Here is a 16,895-nt window from a genome sequence, read left to right as displayed (position 1 = left end):
CAGTAATATACAAGCTACATCTAATTTCTGTGGTTATTGCACAAGTTGGCAGTTGCACAGAGTTACATGCACCAGTGCATGTAGAGCTGAGAATCACGTGCACAACTCACATTTTACATGCATTCTTATGCATATGCATGTGGTATTTAAAATCCAGCCTTATGATGGACACTGAAGTATTTTCTAGGCAGGGAGTTTCTTATGAAAATATATTTTTAGTTGCATTATGGGAAATGTAGTGCAGTGCTTTGGGAACTAAAAATCAGAATACTGTGGCACATATTTTAAGTCTGGCTCCTGTGAGCTCTACAACTTTGTAGCAGCAGCTACAATACTAAAATTCCCTTTATTTTTTCCCCTAGATATTTAATGTCATGCCCAATTCAGAAACAGAAATACTTTGACCCCCGGCAGAAAATTGTGGCAATTAACCCATAGAAACCTGGATCAGCATCTCGTGTTATCTTCAGAGGCCTTTCACCAGCATTTAAAACCTTTGAAACCAGATCAAATTGGTTTAAACATGGCTAAAAAGGCAACTGACAACTTGGCACAACATGTCCAAGAAATTAGGAGGGGCTGACAAGAAATGAACTAAAAATATGTTTAAAAAAAAAAAAAAAAAAAGAGAAACAGAAAAATATCTGAAATATTTAATTGCATATTTAAAGTTAATTATTAAAGTTAGTTTACATTTTTAGCACTATTTTCCATTTCCCTTTTTAACCATTTTTCTTTGTGTGCCAATTTTCTATTTAACCTTTTACTAAGTTCTTGCCAATTTTGGGTGATTTCTTATGAAGTTGCCCATTGCCCTCCACCCATGTTTGTGAAAGAGATTTGCCAATTTGCTTGGGTTTCAAGGGGTTAACTAACAATGTTCACCAAATACCTCTGCAATCAAGAAGTCCACATTTTTCTTTTCAAAGACGTCCGTCTGTTTCTGAAAGATGGCCTTGACTTCAGTCTCGCTCTTGCAGCTGAGGTAAGCGGGGGTCTGAGAGACTCCTCCTGCCACCAGAGCATCACCCTCATCAGCCACCTCCCTGGCCAGGTCACAAGCTGCTTCGTTTATTTGCTGACCCTGTAAGATCAGAGAAAAAAAACAAGACTTTAAATGCAACTTTCACTTTAAGAGAACTCTCTTTTCCTATTTATTGCACAAAAGGATGTACAGGTACAAAATGGCAGAGAGGTGAGAAAATTGTAACAAGTTAAAGAACACAAACTAACAGATGCCAGGGGATAAAAAATCACAACAACAAAGCCAGAGAAGATACAGATTTAAATAAAAATTATTAAAGGCAGTACATAAAGTTATAGTTTTGATACCCTTTTTGTTTTGGAAGGAGAGAACCATCTTAAAGTATTGTTTGGTTTCATGTTCAAATCTCAAAAACAAGGGGTTTAGATTTACTAAATTTGGATTTGTGTTTATGTAAGAGAATAATCAAATTAATAATATAATTTTCTTAGATTTTACTGTTACCTTTATGAAAACCACGCAAAGCATCCTCTAGAAATCAATTAAAACCAGGGTTAATGTTATTAATAATGAATCTGCTCAAGTCCTTTCATAGCCTTTTGGTCACAGTGCCAAAATACTTGGTTTAATTAGATATGTTATTTTTTAATTTTTTTTGTCATGCCATTTCTGTCCCATCCCACATTAGATTACAAGACACCATCACAACTCAAAGCATACGTCATCTTCCGGTTTTACAGATGTCAGCAAAAAAGAAAATTAAGTTTTTAAAAAAATAAAAATTAATTTTATTAAACAATGAATTAATAGTATATGACCAATATTCAAAAAACAAAAAGTTTCTTGATCTTGTTTTTTAATCTCCATGCTTTCTCTCGATAGCAACTCATCTAAAAGGTTTTTATATCTAAATGAAATAATCACCATTAGTCAAAATAAATCAATACCTGTCAAAATAAACAAAAAGGTATCTCTGGGAGGAAATCACTGAATGAACTATTCATGCTGATGTCCTTTTAAACTAAATAAGATAATAATTTTTTGGATAATATTTGTGTAGGATTTTAATAGACTCTTATTTTGTTTGTCAAAAGATACTGGAAAACTTCAAAAGTAAGTCTAGTCCCAATTAAGAGCCCAGTCCCTTTTACTAGCTCGGTGTTTTGACAAATAAAGGCCTGTCTCAATTAGAGGCTCAGTCTGTTTACGCTGCAGTTCACTTTTATAGAAGTTCTTTTTATATATAAAACCAGGTTGTTGGCTACCAGCTGGAGATAATGTTAGTTAGCTGCTTAGATCACGCATACAAACATGGATATATGTTTAAACTTAATGTAATCAATATAGACATGCACACACTGTTAGCTTGGTAAGGTTCTCTATGACTCATTCATCCAGTTCATTTACTGAAACCATGAGCACCAAAGAAAACGGTTTTACCAACATAGTAAGAGAGATGCAAAGAAAGTTGAGAAGATTTAAAAAAAAAAAAGGAAAAATGTTTGGTGAAGTATATTCATAATCATATATTTAAATTTACAGAACCAGAATATTTCTTAAGCTTTTCTTTTTAATTCTTATTTATTCATTTATTTTTCTTTTACAGGCAATTTCTGTATTTTTTATTTGTTTTTTTTTTTGCTTTTGTGTTGTGGTTCTTTTTTTTGGGGGGGGGGGCAAATTTTCAGGATGTTTTAAATTTTCTTGCCAATTCTTGCCAACTTTGGGGTATTTCCATTTTTTGATGCTCATTATTTTCTCCCCATGTTTTTTTTTATGCCAATTTGCCCAGGTTTCAAGGGTTGAAAAAAAAAAAGTCATTCTATTTTCCATCTTTACTGAGCAACAGTTTTGCGTGAAAGGAATTAAAAGCTTGTCCCATATAGACGCCTGTCCCAAATATAAGCCTGTTGAGTTCTATAATTTAAGCAAATGACAGTTTTATGGTATTTAGGAGTCCAAACGTTCTTCCAAAGGAAGTTTTTTGGTTGTTTCAGTGATTGACAACACGAGGCACACAAAACACACAAAGTTTCTGTTGATGTTTCATGCTGCAGGCAGTAGGTGCTGTGCCAACTCTGCTGGCCAAGCCTCCGCCCCCTCTTCATAACTTTATATGAGACGTGAGAGCAGCTGCTGTGACACACATTAAAGCTGTACTCACAGTGAAGCGCTGAGTGTGGCCTCTGTTCTCCAGTTTATCATCGCTTGCGTAGAAAGTGAACGTCTGCATGACGTTGGAGCCTGCTCTCAGAAACTCTCTGTGCAGCTGGCGCACTGAAACAAGACACACTTTTCAGCATTTGGATCTGGCTTTGCAGGTTAGGAAACACATGCATGCACAGAGACATGGAAAGAATGGTGTAATACCTGCTTCAGGGTACTCAGCTGCAGCCTCAGGTGTCCACGGTCCCGCTTTGACATAACCTCTCTTCTCAAGGGCGAAGACAAAGCCTCCGTCCCCAATAACGATCTCTCCTGCATCCAGACGCTCCAAAATCCCCTGTGTGACATTCAAGAAGCACAAAAACGCTCAATTTGATGCAATCTGGAAGTTAGTACGAATTGAGGCAAACCACTTCCTTTTGCGCATGCAAAAAATTACTTCCTTTTTGCGCAAAAATGCACATACGCAACCAAAACCTGACAAATTTAAAGCAACAAGTAAATTGAAAGCATTAAGTAAGAGAAATCTTATTCACTCACCTTCTTTGCTCCTGGTGTCATGATTATTGCAGTAGTAACCGGCCCTCTCGCCTCAGCCAGAGTCCCTCTGAGTTTGGGAAGGGAGTTGTGGAAGCAACCATGCTGAATTTATAATCCAAGAGGGGTGTGGTGCTGCTGATGTCACTCCAAGATCCGCCTGCCTTTCATGGCGCATCTTTTTGTTTTTTTCCTTTCTTTTGGCAATATTGCATAAGACAATTTATTGTCTCTGCAGCGCTGCATTGTGCAAGACTCTTGCTCTATACTCACTTGTATTTCGTGGAATAAATCAATTTGAAGATTTAATGCTTTAGTAAAGGGGAACAGGATGGTTATCAGGTGAAAGTACAGAGAATTTGACTCATGCAAACCAATGCATAATTAGGTTTAACCCTTTAAGAGTTGGAGCATTATCACTTTTCTTGCATTTAGACACCATCCATTGGTATTTAAACCCTTAAACCCTGAGCAAACCAATGCAGTTTCTTTCAAAAAACATGGGGAAAGGCAGTAAAGTAACTGATTTTCAGGTATTTTGTTGTGGTTTTTACTAATTTCTTGCTAATTTTGGGGTGATTTCTTATTTTGTTACTCATTGCATTCTTCTCAATCAAGCCAATATGCTTAGGTTTATATGGGTTAACTACTTTTTTTTTGTTCATAAATTAATGCAAAACACAGAAGCTGTAAAACACAGATGTTAACCACATGAGTGAGATGAAATCTTTTCTGGATAGTCCCAAAACGATAAACATGTGGAGAAGGAGCCTGACCAGTTTTATGAGCCACTATACATATACAGGCAGATACTATGCACTGTAAAATCTGTAAAAGTTGATCTTACTCGAAATAATCCCAGAAACCTGACGAAATAATCTTAAACCTTAATTTATGTGTTACATTTACTTGAAACTTATTTACTTAATTTTGTGAAGTTTTGGCAACTTGAAAATGACCAGTGAATTTACCTTATTCTTTGTAAGTGTTAGTGACTTAAGTAAAGCAAGTTAGTCTGACTTAACTTGATCATGAAGAGATGATTTTGTAACTAGATGAAGTGGAAAATCTGCAGAAAATAGAAATTAGTAGAATACAGATATATAGCAAAACTTGGTTTACCAAAGTTGGTTTACAACTTCATTGAATTGAGTAAATATAATTAACTTAAAGTAAACGTAACAATTGTACATACAGTAAACATAAATTAATAAACATAATTATTAATTCACCAACATTTTTCAAGGTTGCTTTCTCAGATTTTTGTAAAAAGTAAAATCGATTTGTTAGATTTTATCAAGTACATATAGGCCTACAGGCATAAACCGTAGGGTTGATGTGACAAAGTGACACTGAAAGGACAAAAATCTGATTTTCTTGGCATCATTTTTGTCATCCCAAATATTTTGTGCTTTTTGTGTCTTCCCCTGAATGGTTTAGCTTCACTGTGCAGAGAAATGTGTGAGTGTGACACTGGTGAGACATGGTGTACAGTACAGTATGGGCAGGATTTTGTGACCTCTCAAATACCTCGGAGCCAATCCAGTTGTGCAACTTTCCCAAGTGTGATGTGGAAACTTGAAACCTCTGCTGTACAATAACACTAACAATGGACTTTTCAGTCAGCATCTTGTGCGCAGCAGTTAAACTGTTGAAGCTACAAACATTTGCATATTTACAAAGTCTGGATTTTTTGAATAAGGAAGAAGGAGAATGGATGGATCAGGAGACTTTTTGTGCAGACTCAGAGTGTTTGGGGTTGCACAACCGATATTGATATTATGTTATCATGATAAAGACATGGGATTTCAGCTTGTATTGGATATTTTTCAGTTAACACAGACACAAACCTGGACTGAATTTTCTTGTGCTGCATTCAGATGCTTTTCACAAGCTGTTTAACCCTTTCAAATCTGAGCAAATTATGAAAACATGGGGGGAAAAAGGCAATGAGCAACTTGGCAAGAAATGTCCAACATATTTTGAAAATTCCTAACAATTTCAGCACTTTTCAAAGTCATTTTATGTTTTTTATGTTTCTTGCTTTTTTGTTTTTTGTTTTCCCATTTTCAGGCAATTTTCATGTCACTTTTGACTAATTTTCTTGTTCATTTTGAGACAAATCTTGTTAAGTTGCTCATTGCATTCAGGTTTTTGAACTAAGTAAAACCAATTTGCTTATGTTTCAAATGTTTAAATTCTTGTGAGAGGTGTCTGAACACAGCACAAGACAACTGATGTGAATCCAGATTTTGAAGGGTTAAAGTTTACTGCTGTCCATGTAAACTGAACTAGATTAAATATGAAAACATATAAAGATTAAATATTTAATATATCAAAAAATAATAAAACACACAAAAATAGAAACAAACTGGAATCAGCTATCAACCTCTTGTTTAAATGTTCTTAGCATTAAAATGTAGGCTATCTCATCTTCTTCTTTGTAGCTTCCATGTTCTTTCCACTTTACGGCCTAAAAGCACATGAACACAACTTGAAAACTGCGACCTTCTGACATCAAATGAATGCTGCATACCATCTCATCCACCACTAAAAAAAACAGCTCGCTGCAATAATACATCCACAGACAATATTGCCCCCAAAAGAGGCCAAAACTACACAGAAGAGTAGAGAAATACAGTTTATTGTTTGCAGCAGAGACACAGTCTCAGTCCAGATTACCATGGCGATGACATCCTGTGATAATCAGCCAAGATCAACACAACCGACTCCAAGCAACCAGTGGTATGTTAGACTGAAGACAGTCCAAACTCAAAATGTAGTCAAAGAAACACTGTGGTGCTGCTTGAACCAGTCCACATTTACCCAGTGTTCATTTTTCCTGAAGGATCATCATAACTGATGATCATAACAACATTGATTAGCCTGACATCACCAGACCAAATTACAAATTTGAAGAATCTGCCAGAGCAAATGAAATATGAGCATGCAAATTTGTCTGATTCCAAGGCTAATAACTGATGCTTCCAATGAAATTTTAAAAAAATTTTTAGTTCCACCTTTCTACCATTGTTAGTGCGGCAGTCTTTGAAGACATTTCCCATACTTGCCAAAATATCGAATTACTGCATCACATGACGCCATTGGACCCAGAAAGACTTTTCTCTCTGACTTACCTGAAGAAAGAGATGCCTATAAATCAGTAGCTAAATCAGAAAAATTATTCGTTTCTCTATTAGGATTTGATCCACTCTGTCCAATTTAATTTGGACAGTATGAAGAGTTGCAAGATTAACCCTTTAACACCTGGATGACTTTGTTCTCTTGTGCTGCATTCAAACGCCTTTCACCAGCATATAAATCTCTGAAACCTCAGAAATCTTGATACAGGGTAACAGATATGATAAAAACAAGTCCACAAAAATATATTTATAATTCCCTTAATTGTTTATTTACTTAAAGTTATACTACAGAATTTGTTATTATTATTATTATTATTGTTATTATTATTATTATTATTATTATTATTATTATTATTATTATTATTATTGTATATTTTTAAAACATTTTCTTAAGGTTATATTTCTGGAGTTTTTCTTTGTTTGCCTGTTTTAAACTTTTTTCTTATTTATTTATTTATTTATTTGGGCCATTTTTCCATTTGTCATTTTCTTATTTTGTTTTTATTTACAAATTTCTTGCAATTTTTTAGGCCATTTCTTGTGAAATTGCTCATCCCTGCCTCTTTACAAAGATATCAAGCCAATTTGTTTAGGTTTCAAAAGGTTAAATCATTTTATAGTTGAGCACTGAACTGGAGGAAGCCAGCTCAGCTGGAGGAAATGTCTACTGCTCCAGCTCTGTGGACCCAATGATGGGGAAGCAGCACCGATCATCCAGGTCATTTTAGGAAATAGAGGTTTATTGGCTTCATGCGTCACTGACCTATCCAGGTCTCCATGGGACCCACTCCCTGTGTAAATATAAACAGCCTGACAAAAACATGATTCTTATCATACATACTCATCATATTACAGAACATTTCTTCTAACCCTAACCCTAACCCTAACCCCCTAAATGCTACCCACGGGGGCCTTTAAATGATCCTGAGACATTTTGCATAGAAATAAGAATTTCATTTGAGTTAAAAAAAATGTTGAAATTGTACGTTTTTTAATTAATAATTGTGCCTTTGGTGCAAAATGCAATTTAAGGAGCTTAACAATACAATGAAAACATATCTGTACAGTGGTTAAAAGGCAATATTAGGAAAATTAACACTAGAAATAGGAGGGGCAGATAAAAAATTAAATTAGTCTAAGTTTTAAGGCTCTAACTAACTAATGGAACACAGGTGAGGGGGAAACAGGTAGGGAAACAGACGCAGAGACGAAGTAAAACCAGACGTGACACATGAGGAGAGCGACTTTTAGATTAAAACAGGAAAACTACGAACCAAAACCCAGGATCGAGACAGAGTCTCTCTTAGACCTTGCCCTTCCTCCCTGGACCATCTGTACCCCTCAAAATCGTAGAAGGACTGCGATGTGTAGCTATATAACATGATGTCTTGTGAGCGTACATGTAGTTTACATCTACAGTATTTGTCAAGGGGTTGAAATGCAATGAAAGCACTGCAACTCGAAAGCACTGCAACTCGAAATGACACATGCTAATTGTTAAAAAACAACAACTAGCAACTAGCAAACGAGGAAAACGTCTGCACCAATTTGCAACACATTCTCAGCAATTTAGGAAATAAAATGCCCCAATGTGAGAAAAAACAAGCACATACACATACACTGAAGTGTTAAGATGGCTTAAAATGTAGCTATATTTACTTATTTAAGTTGTTGCAACTTAAACAGGACAATTAAAACCACCATGTTCTTTCTGAGTGTTAGCAACTTCAGTAAACCAAGTCAGTCTGATTTAACTTGATCATGAAAAAGAGGATTTAGCCAATAATGATGTTAGGAGATCTGTGAGTTTTGCTTTCTTAACCCTTTAATGATCACATTAGGAAATGCCTTTGCAAAAAAATTATACACCCTTATAGATCATAGAATATGTTAACAAAATGCATAAATTTATGCATTTTGTTAACATATTCTATGATCTATAAGGGTGTATAATTTTTTTGCAAAGGCATTTCCTAATGTGATCATTAAAGGGTTAAGAAAGCAAAACTCACAGATCTCCTAACATCATTATTGGCTAAATCCTCTTTTTCATGATCAAGTTAAATCAGACTGACTTGGTTTACTGAAGTTGCTAACACTCAGAAAGAACATGGTGGTTTTAATTGTCCTGTTTAAGTTGCAACAACTTAAATAAGTAAATATAGCTACATTTTAAGCCATCTTAACACTTCAGTGTATGTGTATGTGCTTGTTTTTTCTCACATTGGGGCATTTTATTTCCTAAATTGCTGAGAATGTGTTGCAAATTGGTGCAGACGTTTTCCTCGTTTGCTAGTTGCTAGTTGTTGTTTTTTAACAATTAGCATGTGTCATTTCGAGTTGCAGTGCTTTCGAGTTGCAGTGCTTTCATTGCATTTCAACCCCTTGACAAATACTGTAGATGTAAACTACATGTACGCTCACAAGACATCATGTTATATAGCTACACATCGCAGTCCTTCTACGATTTTGAGGGGTACAGATGGTCCAGGGAGGAAGGGCAAGGTCTAAGAGAGACTCTGTCTCGATCCTGGGTTTTGGTTCGTAGTTTTCCTGTTTTAATCTAAAAGTCGCTCTCCTCATGTGTCACGTCTGGTTTTACTTCGTCTCTGCGTCTGTTTCCCTACCTGTTTCCCCCTCACCTGTGTTCCATTAGTTAGTTAGAGCCTTAAAACTTAGACTAATTTAATTTTTTATCTGCCCCTCCTATTTCTAGTGTTAATTTTCCTAATATTGCCTTTTAACCACTGTACAGATATGTTTTCATTGTATTGTTAAGCTCCTTAAATTGCATTTTGCACCAAAGGCACAATTATTAATTAAAAAACGTACAATTTCAACATTTTTTTTAACTCAAATGAAATTCTTATTTCTATGCAAAATGTCTCAGGATCATTTAAAGGCCCCCGTGGGTAGCATTTAGGGGGTTAGGGTTAGGGTTAGGGTTAGAAGAAATGTTCTGTAATATGATGAGTATGTATGATAAGAATCATGTTTTTGTCAGGCTGTTTATATTTACACAGGGAGTGGGTCCCATGGAGACCTGGATAGGTCAGTGACGCATGAAGCCAATAAACCTCTATTTCCTAAAATGACCTGGATGATCGGTGCTGCTTCCCCATCATTGGGTCCACAGAGCTGGAGCAGTAGACATTTCCTCCAGCTGAGCTGGCTTCCTCCAGTTCAGTGCTCAACTATAAAATGATTTAACCTTTTGAAACCTAAACAAATTGGCTTGATATCTTTGTAAAGAGGCAGGGATGAGCAATTTCACAAGAAATGGCCTAAAAAATTGCAAGAAATTTGTAAATAAAAACAAAATAAGAAAATGACAAATGGAAAAATGGCCCAAATAAATAAATAAATAAATAAGAAAAAAGTTTAAAACAGGCAAACAAAGAAAAACTCCAGAAATATAACCTTAAGAAAATGTTTTAAAAATATACAATAATAATAATAATAATAATAATAATAATAATAATAATAATAATAATAACAATAATAATAATAATAATAACAAATTCTGTAGTATAACTTTAAGTAAATAAACAATTAAGGGAATTATAAATATATTTTTGTGGACTTGTTTTTATCATATCTGTTACCCTGTATCAAGATTTCTGAGGTTTCAGAGATTTATATGCTGGTGAAAGGCGTTTGAATGCAGCACAAGAGAACAAAGTCATCCAGGTGTTAAAGGGTTAATCTTGCAACTCTTCATACTGTCCAAATTAAATTGGACAGAGTGGATCAAATCCTAATAGAGAAACGAATAATTTTTCTGATTTAGCTACTGATTTATAGGCATCTCTTTCTTCAGGTAAGTCAGAGAGAAAAGTCTTTCTGGGTCCAATGGCGTCATGTGATGCAGTAATTCGATATTTTGGCAAGTATGGGAAATGTCTTCAAAGACTGCCGCACTAACAATGGTAGAAAGGTGGAACTAAAAATTTTTTTAAAATTTCATTGGAAGCATCAGTTATTAGCCTTGGAATCAGACAAATTTGCATGCTCATATTTCATTTGCTCTGGCAGATTCTTCAAATTTGTAATTTGGTCTGGTGATGTCAGGCTAATCAATGTTGTTATGATCATCAGTTATGATGATCCTTCAGGAAAAATGAACACTGGGTAAATGTGGACTGGTTCAAGCAGCACCACAGTGTTTCTTTGACTACATTTTGAGTTTGGACTGTCTTCAGTCTAACATACCACTGGTTGCTTGGAGTCGGTTGTGTTGATCTTGGCTGATTATCACAGGATGTCATCGCCATGGTAATCTGGACTGAGACTGTGTCTCTGCTGCAAACAATAAACTGTATTTCTCTACTCTTCTGTGTAGTTTTGGCCTCTTTTGGGGGCAATATTGTCTGTGGATGTATTATTGCAGCGAGCTGTTTTTTTTAGTGGTGGATGAGATGGTATGCAGCATTCATTTGATGTCAGAAGGTCGCAGTTTTCAAGTTGTGTTCATGTGCTTTTAGGCCGTAAAGTGGAAAGAACATGGAAGCTACAAAGAAGAAGATGAGATAGCCTACATTTTAATGCTAAGAACATTTAAACAAGAGGTTGATAGCTGATTCCAGTTTGTTTCTATTTTTGTGTGTTTTATTATTTTTTGATATATTAAATATTTAATCTTTATATGTTTTCATATTTAATCTAGTTCAGTTTACATGGACAGCAGTAAACTTTAACCCTTCAAAATCTGGATTCACATCAGTTGTCTTGTGCTGTGTTCAGACACCTCTCACAAGAATTTAAACATTTGAAACATAAGCAAATTGGTTTTACTTAGTTCAAAAACCTGAATGCAATGAGCAACTTAACAAGATTTGTCTCAAAATGAACAAGAAAATTAGTCAAAAGTGACATGAAAATTGCCTGAAAATGGGAAAACAAAAAACAAAAAAGCAAGAAACATAAAAAACATAAAATGACTTTGAAAAGTGCTGAAATTGTTAGGAATTTTCAAAATATGTTGGACATTTCTTGCCAAGTTGCTCATTGCCTTTTTCCCCCCATGTTTTCATAATTTGCTCAGATTTGAAAGGGTTAAACAGCTTGTGAAAAGCATCTGAATGCAGCACAAGAAAATTCAGTCCAGGTTTGTGTCTGTGTTAACTGAAAAATATCCAATACAAGCTGAAATCCCATGTCTTTATCATGATAACATAATATCAATATCGGTTGTGCAACCCCAAACACTCTGAGTCTGCACAAAAAGTCTCCTGATCCATCCATTCTCCTTCTTCCTTATTCAAAAAATCCAGACTTTGTAAATATGCAAATGTTTGTAGCTTCAACAGTTTAACTGCTGCGCACAAGATGCTGACTGAAAAGTCCATTGTTAGTGTTATTGTACAGCAGAGGTTTCAAGTTTCCACATCACACTTGGGAAAGTTGCACAACTGGATTGGCTCCGAGGTATTTGAGAGGTCACAAAATCCTGCCCATACTGTACTGTACACCATGTCTCACCAGTGTCACACTCACACATTTCTCTGCACAGTGAAGCTAAACCATTCAGGGGAAGACACAAAAAGCACAAAATATTTGGGATGACAAAAATGATGCCAAGAAAATCAGATTTTTGTCCTTTCAGTGTCACTTTGTCACATCAACCCTACGGTTTATGCCTGTAGGCCTATATGTACTTGATAAAATCTAACAAATCGATTTTACTTTTTACAAAAATCTGAGAAAGCAACCTTGAAAAATGTTGGTGAATTAATAATTATGTTTATTAATTTATGTTTACTGTATGTACAATTGTTACGTTTACTTTAAGTTAATTATATTTACTCAATTCAATGAAGTTGTAAACCAACTTTGGTAAACCAAGTTTTGCTATATATCTGTATTCTACTAATTTCTATTTTCTGCAGATTTTCCACTTCATCTAGTTACAAAATCATCTCTTCATGATCAAGTTAAGTCAGACTAACTTGCTTTACTTAAGTCACTAACACTTACAAAGAATAAGGTAAATTCACTGGTCATTTTCAAGTTGCCAAAACTTCACAAAATTAAGTAAATAAGTTTCAAGTAAATGTAACACATAAATTAAGGTTTAAGATTATTTCGTCAGGTTTCTGGGATTATTTCGAGTAAGATCAACTTTTACAGATTTTACAGTGCATAGTATCTGCCTGTATATGTATAGTGGCTCATAAAACTGGTCAGGCTCCTTCTCCACATGTTTATCGTTTTGGGACTATCCAGAAAAGATTTCATCTCACTCATGTGGTTAACATCTGTGTTTTACAGCTTCTGTGTTTTGCATTAATTTATGAACAAAAAAAAAGTAGTTAACCCATATAAACCTAAGCATATTGGCTTGATTGAGAAGAATGCAATGAGTAACAAAATAAGAAATCACCCCAAAATTAGCAAGAAATTAGTAAAAACCACAACAAAATACCTGAAAATCAGTTACTTTACTGCCTTTCCCCATGTTTTTTGAAAGAAACTGCATTGGTTTGCTCAGGGTTTAAGGGTTTAAATACCAATGGATGGTGTCTAAATGCAAGAAAAGTGATAATGCTCCAACTCTTAAAGGGTTAAACCTAATTATGCATTGGTTTGCATGAGTCAAATTCTCTGTACTTTCACCTGATAACCATCCTGTTCCCCTTTACTAAAGCATTAAATCTTCAAATTGATTTATTCCACGAAATACAAGTGAGTATAGAGCAAGAGTCTTGCACAATGCAGCGCTGCAGAGACAATAAATTGTCTTATGCAATATTGCCAAAAGAAAGGAAAAAAACAAAAAGATGCGCCATGAAAGGCAGGCGGATCTTGGAGTGACATCAGCAGCACCACACCCCTCTTGGATTATAAATTCAGCATGGTTGCTTCCACAACTCCCTTCCCAAACTCAGAGGGACTCTGGCTGAGGCGAGAGGGCCGGTTACTACTGCAATAATCATGACACCAGGAGCAAAGAAGGTGAGTGAATAAGATTTCTCTTACTTAATGCTTTCAATTTACTTGTTGCTTTAAATTTGTCAGGTTTTGGTTGCGTATGTGCATTTTTGCGCAAAAAGGAAGTAATTTTTTGCATGCGCAAAAGGAAGTGGTTTGCCTCAATTCGTACTAACTTCCAGATTGCATCAAATTGAGCGTTTTTGTGCTTCTTGAATGTCACACAGGGGATTTTGGAGCGTCTGGATGCAGGAGAGATCGTTATTGGGGACGGAGGCTTTGTCTTCGCCCTTGAGAAGAGAGGTTATGTCAAAGCGGGACCGTGGACACCTGAGGCTGCAGCTGAGTACCCTGAAGCAGGTATTACACCATTCTTTCCATGTCTCTGTGCATGCATGTGTTTCCTAACCTGCAAAGCCAGATCCAAATGCTGAAAAGTGTGTCTTGTTTCAGTGCGCCAGCTGCACAGAGAGTTTCTGAGAGCAGGCTCCAACGTCATGCAGACGTTCACTTTCTACGCAAGCGATGATAAACTGGAGAACAGAGGCCACACTCAGCGCTTCACTGTGAGTACAGCTTTAATGTGTGTCACAGCAGCTGCTCTCACGTCTCATATAAAGTTATGAAGAGGGGGCGGAGGCTTGGCCAGCAGAGTTGGCACAGCACCTACTGCCTGCAGCATGAAACATCAACAGAAACTTTGTGTGTTTTGTGTGCCTCGTGTTGTCAATCACTGAAACAACCAAAAAACTTCCTTTGGAAGAACGTTTGGACTCCTAAATACCATAAAACTGTCATTTGCTTAAATTATAGAACTCAACAGGCTTATATTTGGGACAGGCGTCTATATGGGACAAGCTTTTAATTCCTTTCACGCAAAACTGTTGCTCAGTAAAGATGGAAAATAGAATGACTTTTTTTTTTTCAACCCTTGAAACCTGGGCAAATTGGCATAAAAAAAAACATGGGGAGAAAATAATGAGCATCAAAAAATGGAAATACCCCAAAGTTGGCAAGAATTGGCAAGAAAATTTAAAACATCCTGAAAATTTGCCCCCCCCCCCAAAAAAAAGAACCACAACACAAAAGCAAAAAAAAAAACAAATAAAAAATACAGAAATTGCCTGTAAAAGAAAAATAAATGAATAAATAAGAATTAAAAAGAAAAGCTTAAGAAATATTCTGGTTCTGTAAATTTAAATATATGATTATGAATATACTTCACCAAACATTTTTCCTTTTTTTTTTTTAAATCTTCTCAACTTTCTTTGCATCTCTCTTACTATGTTGGTAAAACCGTTTTCTTTGGTGCTCATGGTTTCAGTAAATGAACTGGATGAATGAGTCATAGAGAACCTTACCAAGCTAACAGTGTGTGCATGTCTATATTGATTACATTAAGTTTAAACATATATCCATGTTTGTATGCGTGATCTAAGCAGCTAACTAACATTATCTCCAGCTGGTAGCCAACAACCTGGTTTTATATATAAAAAGAACTTCTATAAAAGTGAACTGCAGCGTAAACAGACTGAGCCTCTAATTGAGACAGGCCTTTATTTGTCAAAACACCGAGCTAGTAAAAGGGACTGGGCTCTTAATTGGGACTAGACTTACTTTTGAAGTTTTCCAGTATCTTTTGACAAACAAAATAAGAGTCTATTAAAATCCTACACAAATATTATCCAAAAAATTATTATCTTATTTAGTTTAAAAGGACATCAGCATGAATAGTTCATTCAGTGATTTCCTCCCAGAGATACCTTTTTGTTTATTTTGACAGGTATTGATTTATTTTGACTAATGGTGATTATTTCATTTAGATATAAAAACCTTTTAGATGAGTTGCTATCGAGAGAAAGCATGGAGATTAAAAAACAAGATCAAGAAACTTTTTGTTTTTTGAATATTGGTCATATACTATTAATTCATTGTTTAATAAAATTAATTTTTATTTTTTTAAAAACTTAATTTTCTTTTTTGCTGACATCTGTAAAACCGGAAGATGACGTATGCTTTGAGTTGTGATGGTGTCTTGTAATCTAATGTGGGATGGGACAGAAATGGCATGACAAAAAAAATTAAAAAATAACATATCTAATTAAACCAAGTATTTTGGCACTGTGACCAAAAGGCTATGAAAGGACTTGAGCAGATTCATTATTAATAACATTAACCCTGGTTTTAATTGATTTCTAGAGGATGCTTTGCGTGGTTTTCATAAAGGTAACAGTAAAATCTAAGAAAATTATATTATTAATTTGATTATTCTCTTACATAAACACAAATCCAAATTTAGTAAATCTAAACCCCTTGTTTTTGAGATTTGAACATGAAACCAAACAATACTTTAAGATGGTTCTCTCCTTCCAAAACAAAAAGGGTATCAAAACTATAACTTTATGTACTGCCTTTAATAATTTTTATTTAAATCTGTATCTTCTCTGGCTTTGTTGTTGTGATTTTTTATCCCCTGGCATCTGTTAGTTTGTGTTCTTTAACTTGTTACAATTTTCTCACCTCTCTGCCATTTTGTACCTGTACATCCTTTTGTGCAATAAATAGGAAAAGAGAGTTCTCTTAAAGTGAAAGTTGCATTTAAAGTCTTGTTTTTTTTCTCTGATCTTACAGGGTCAGCAAATAAACGAAGCAGCTTGTGACCTGGCCAGGGAGGTGGCTGATGAGGGTGATGCTCTGGTGGCAGGAGGAGTCTCTCAGACCCCCGCTTACCTCAGCTGCAAGAGCGAGACTGAAGTCAAGGCCATCTTTCAGAAACAGACGGACGTCTTTGAAAAGAAAAATGTGGACTTCTTGATTGCAGAGGTATTTGGTGAACATTGTTAGTTAACCCCTTGAAACCCAAGCAAATTGGCAAATCTCTTTCACAAACATGGGTGGAGGGCAATGGGCAACTTCATAAGAAATCACCCAAAATTGGCAAGAACTTAGTAAAAGGTTAAATAGAAAATTGGCACACAAAGAAAAATGGTTAAAAAGGGAAATGGAAAATAGTGCTAAAAATGTAAACTAACTTTAATAATTAACTTTAAATATGCAATTAAATATTTCAGATATTTTTCTGTTTCTCTTTTTTTTTTTTTTTTTTTAAACATATTTTTAGTTCATTTCTTGTC

General features: G+C 35.2%; 2 protein-coding genes across 2 annotated transcripts; one reads left to right on the top strand and one right to left on the bottom strand.

Annotated features, from left to right (window-relative positions):
- Nucleotides 1-856: 856 nt before the first annotated feature.
- Nucleotides 857-3,799, bottom strand: LOC121938932 (betaine--homocysteine S-methyltransferase 1-like). The gene is made up of 4 exons (XM_042482083.1): nt 3,692-3,799; nt 3,356-3,488; nt 3,150-3,262; nt 857-1,084 (listed from the first exon to the last, which is right to left on the bottom strand). The coding sequence occupies exons 1-4, from the start codon at nt 3,710-3,712 to the stop codon at nt 872-874; spliced, it is 480 nt and encodes a 159-aa protein (XP_042338017.1). The 5' UTR covers nt 3,713-3,799; the 3' UTR covers nt 857-871.
- Nucleotides 3,800-13,677: 9,878 nt separating this feature from the next.
- Nucleotides 13,678-16,620, top strand: LOC121938933 (betaine--homocysteine S-methyltransferase 1-like). The gene is made up of 4 exons (XM_042482084.1): nt 13,678-13,785; nt 13,989-14,121; nt 14,215-14,327; nt 16,393-16,620. The coding sequence occupies exons 1-4, from the start codon at nt 13,765-13,767 to the stop codon at nt 16,603-16,605; spliced, it is 480 nt and encodes a 159-aa protein (XP_042338018.1). The 5' UTR covers nt 13,678-13,764; the 3' UTR covers nt 16,606-16,620.
- Nucleotides 16,621-16,895: the final 275 nt, after the last annotated feature.

This window comes from Plectropomus leopardus, unplaced genomic scaffold, assembly GCF_008729295.1.
Source record: "Plectropomus leopardus isolate mb unplaced genomic scaffold, YSFRI_Pleo_2.0 unplaced_scaffold38, whole genome shotgun sequence".
NCBI classification, from domain to species: Eukaryota; Metazoa; Chordata; class Actinopteri; order Perciformes; family Serranidae; genus Plectropomus; species Plectropomus leopardus.
The sequence above is the reverse complement of the archived record's forward strand: the minus strand, read 5'-3'. Positions and strand labels throughout refer to the sequence as shown.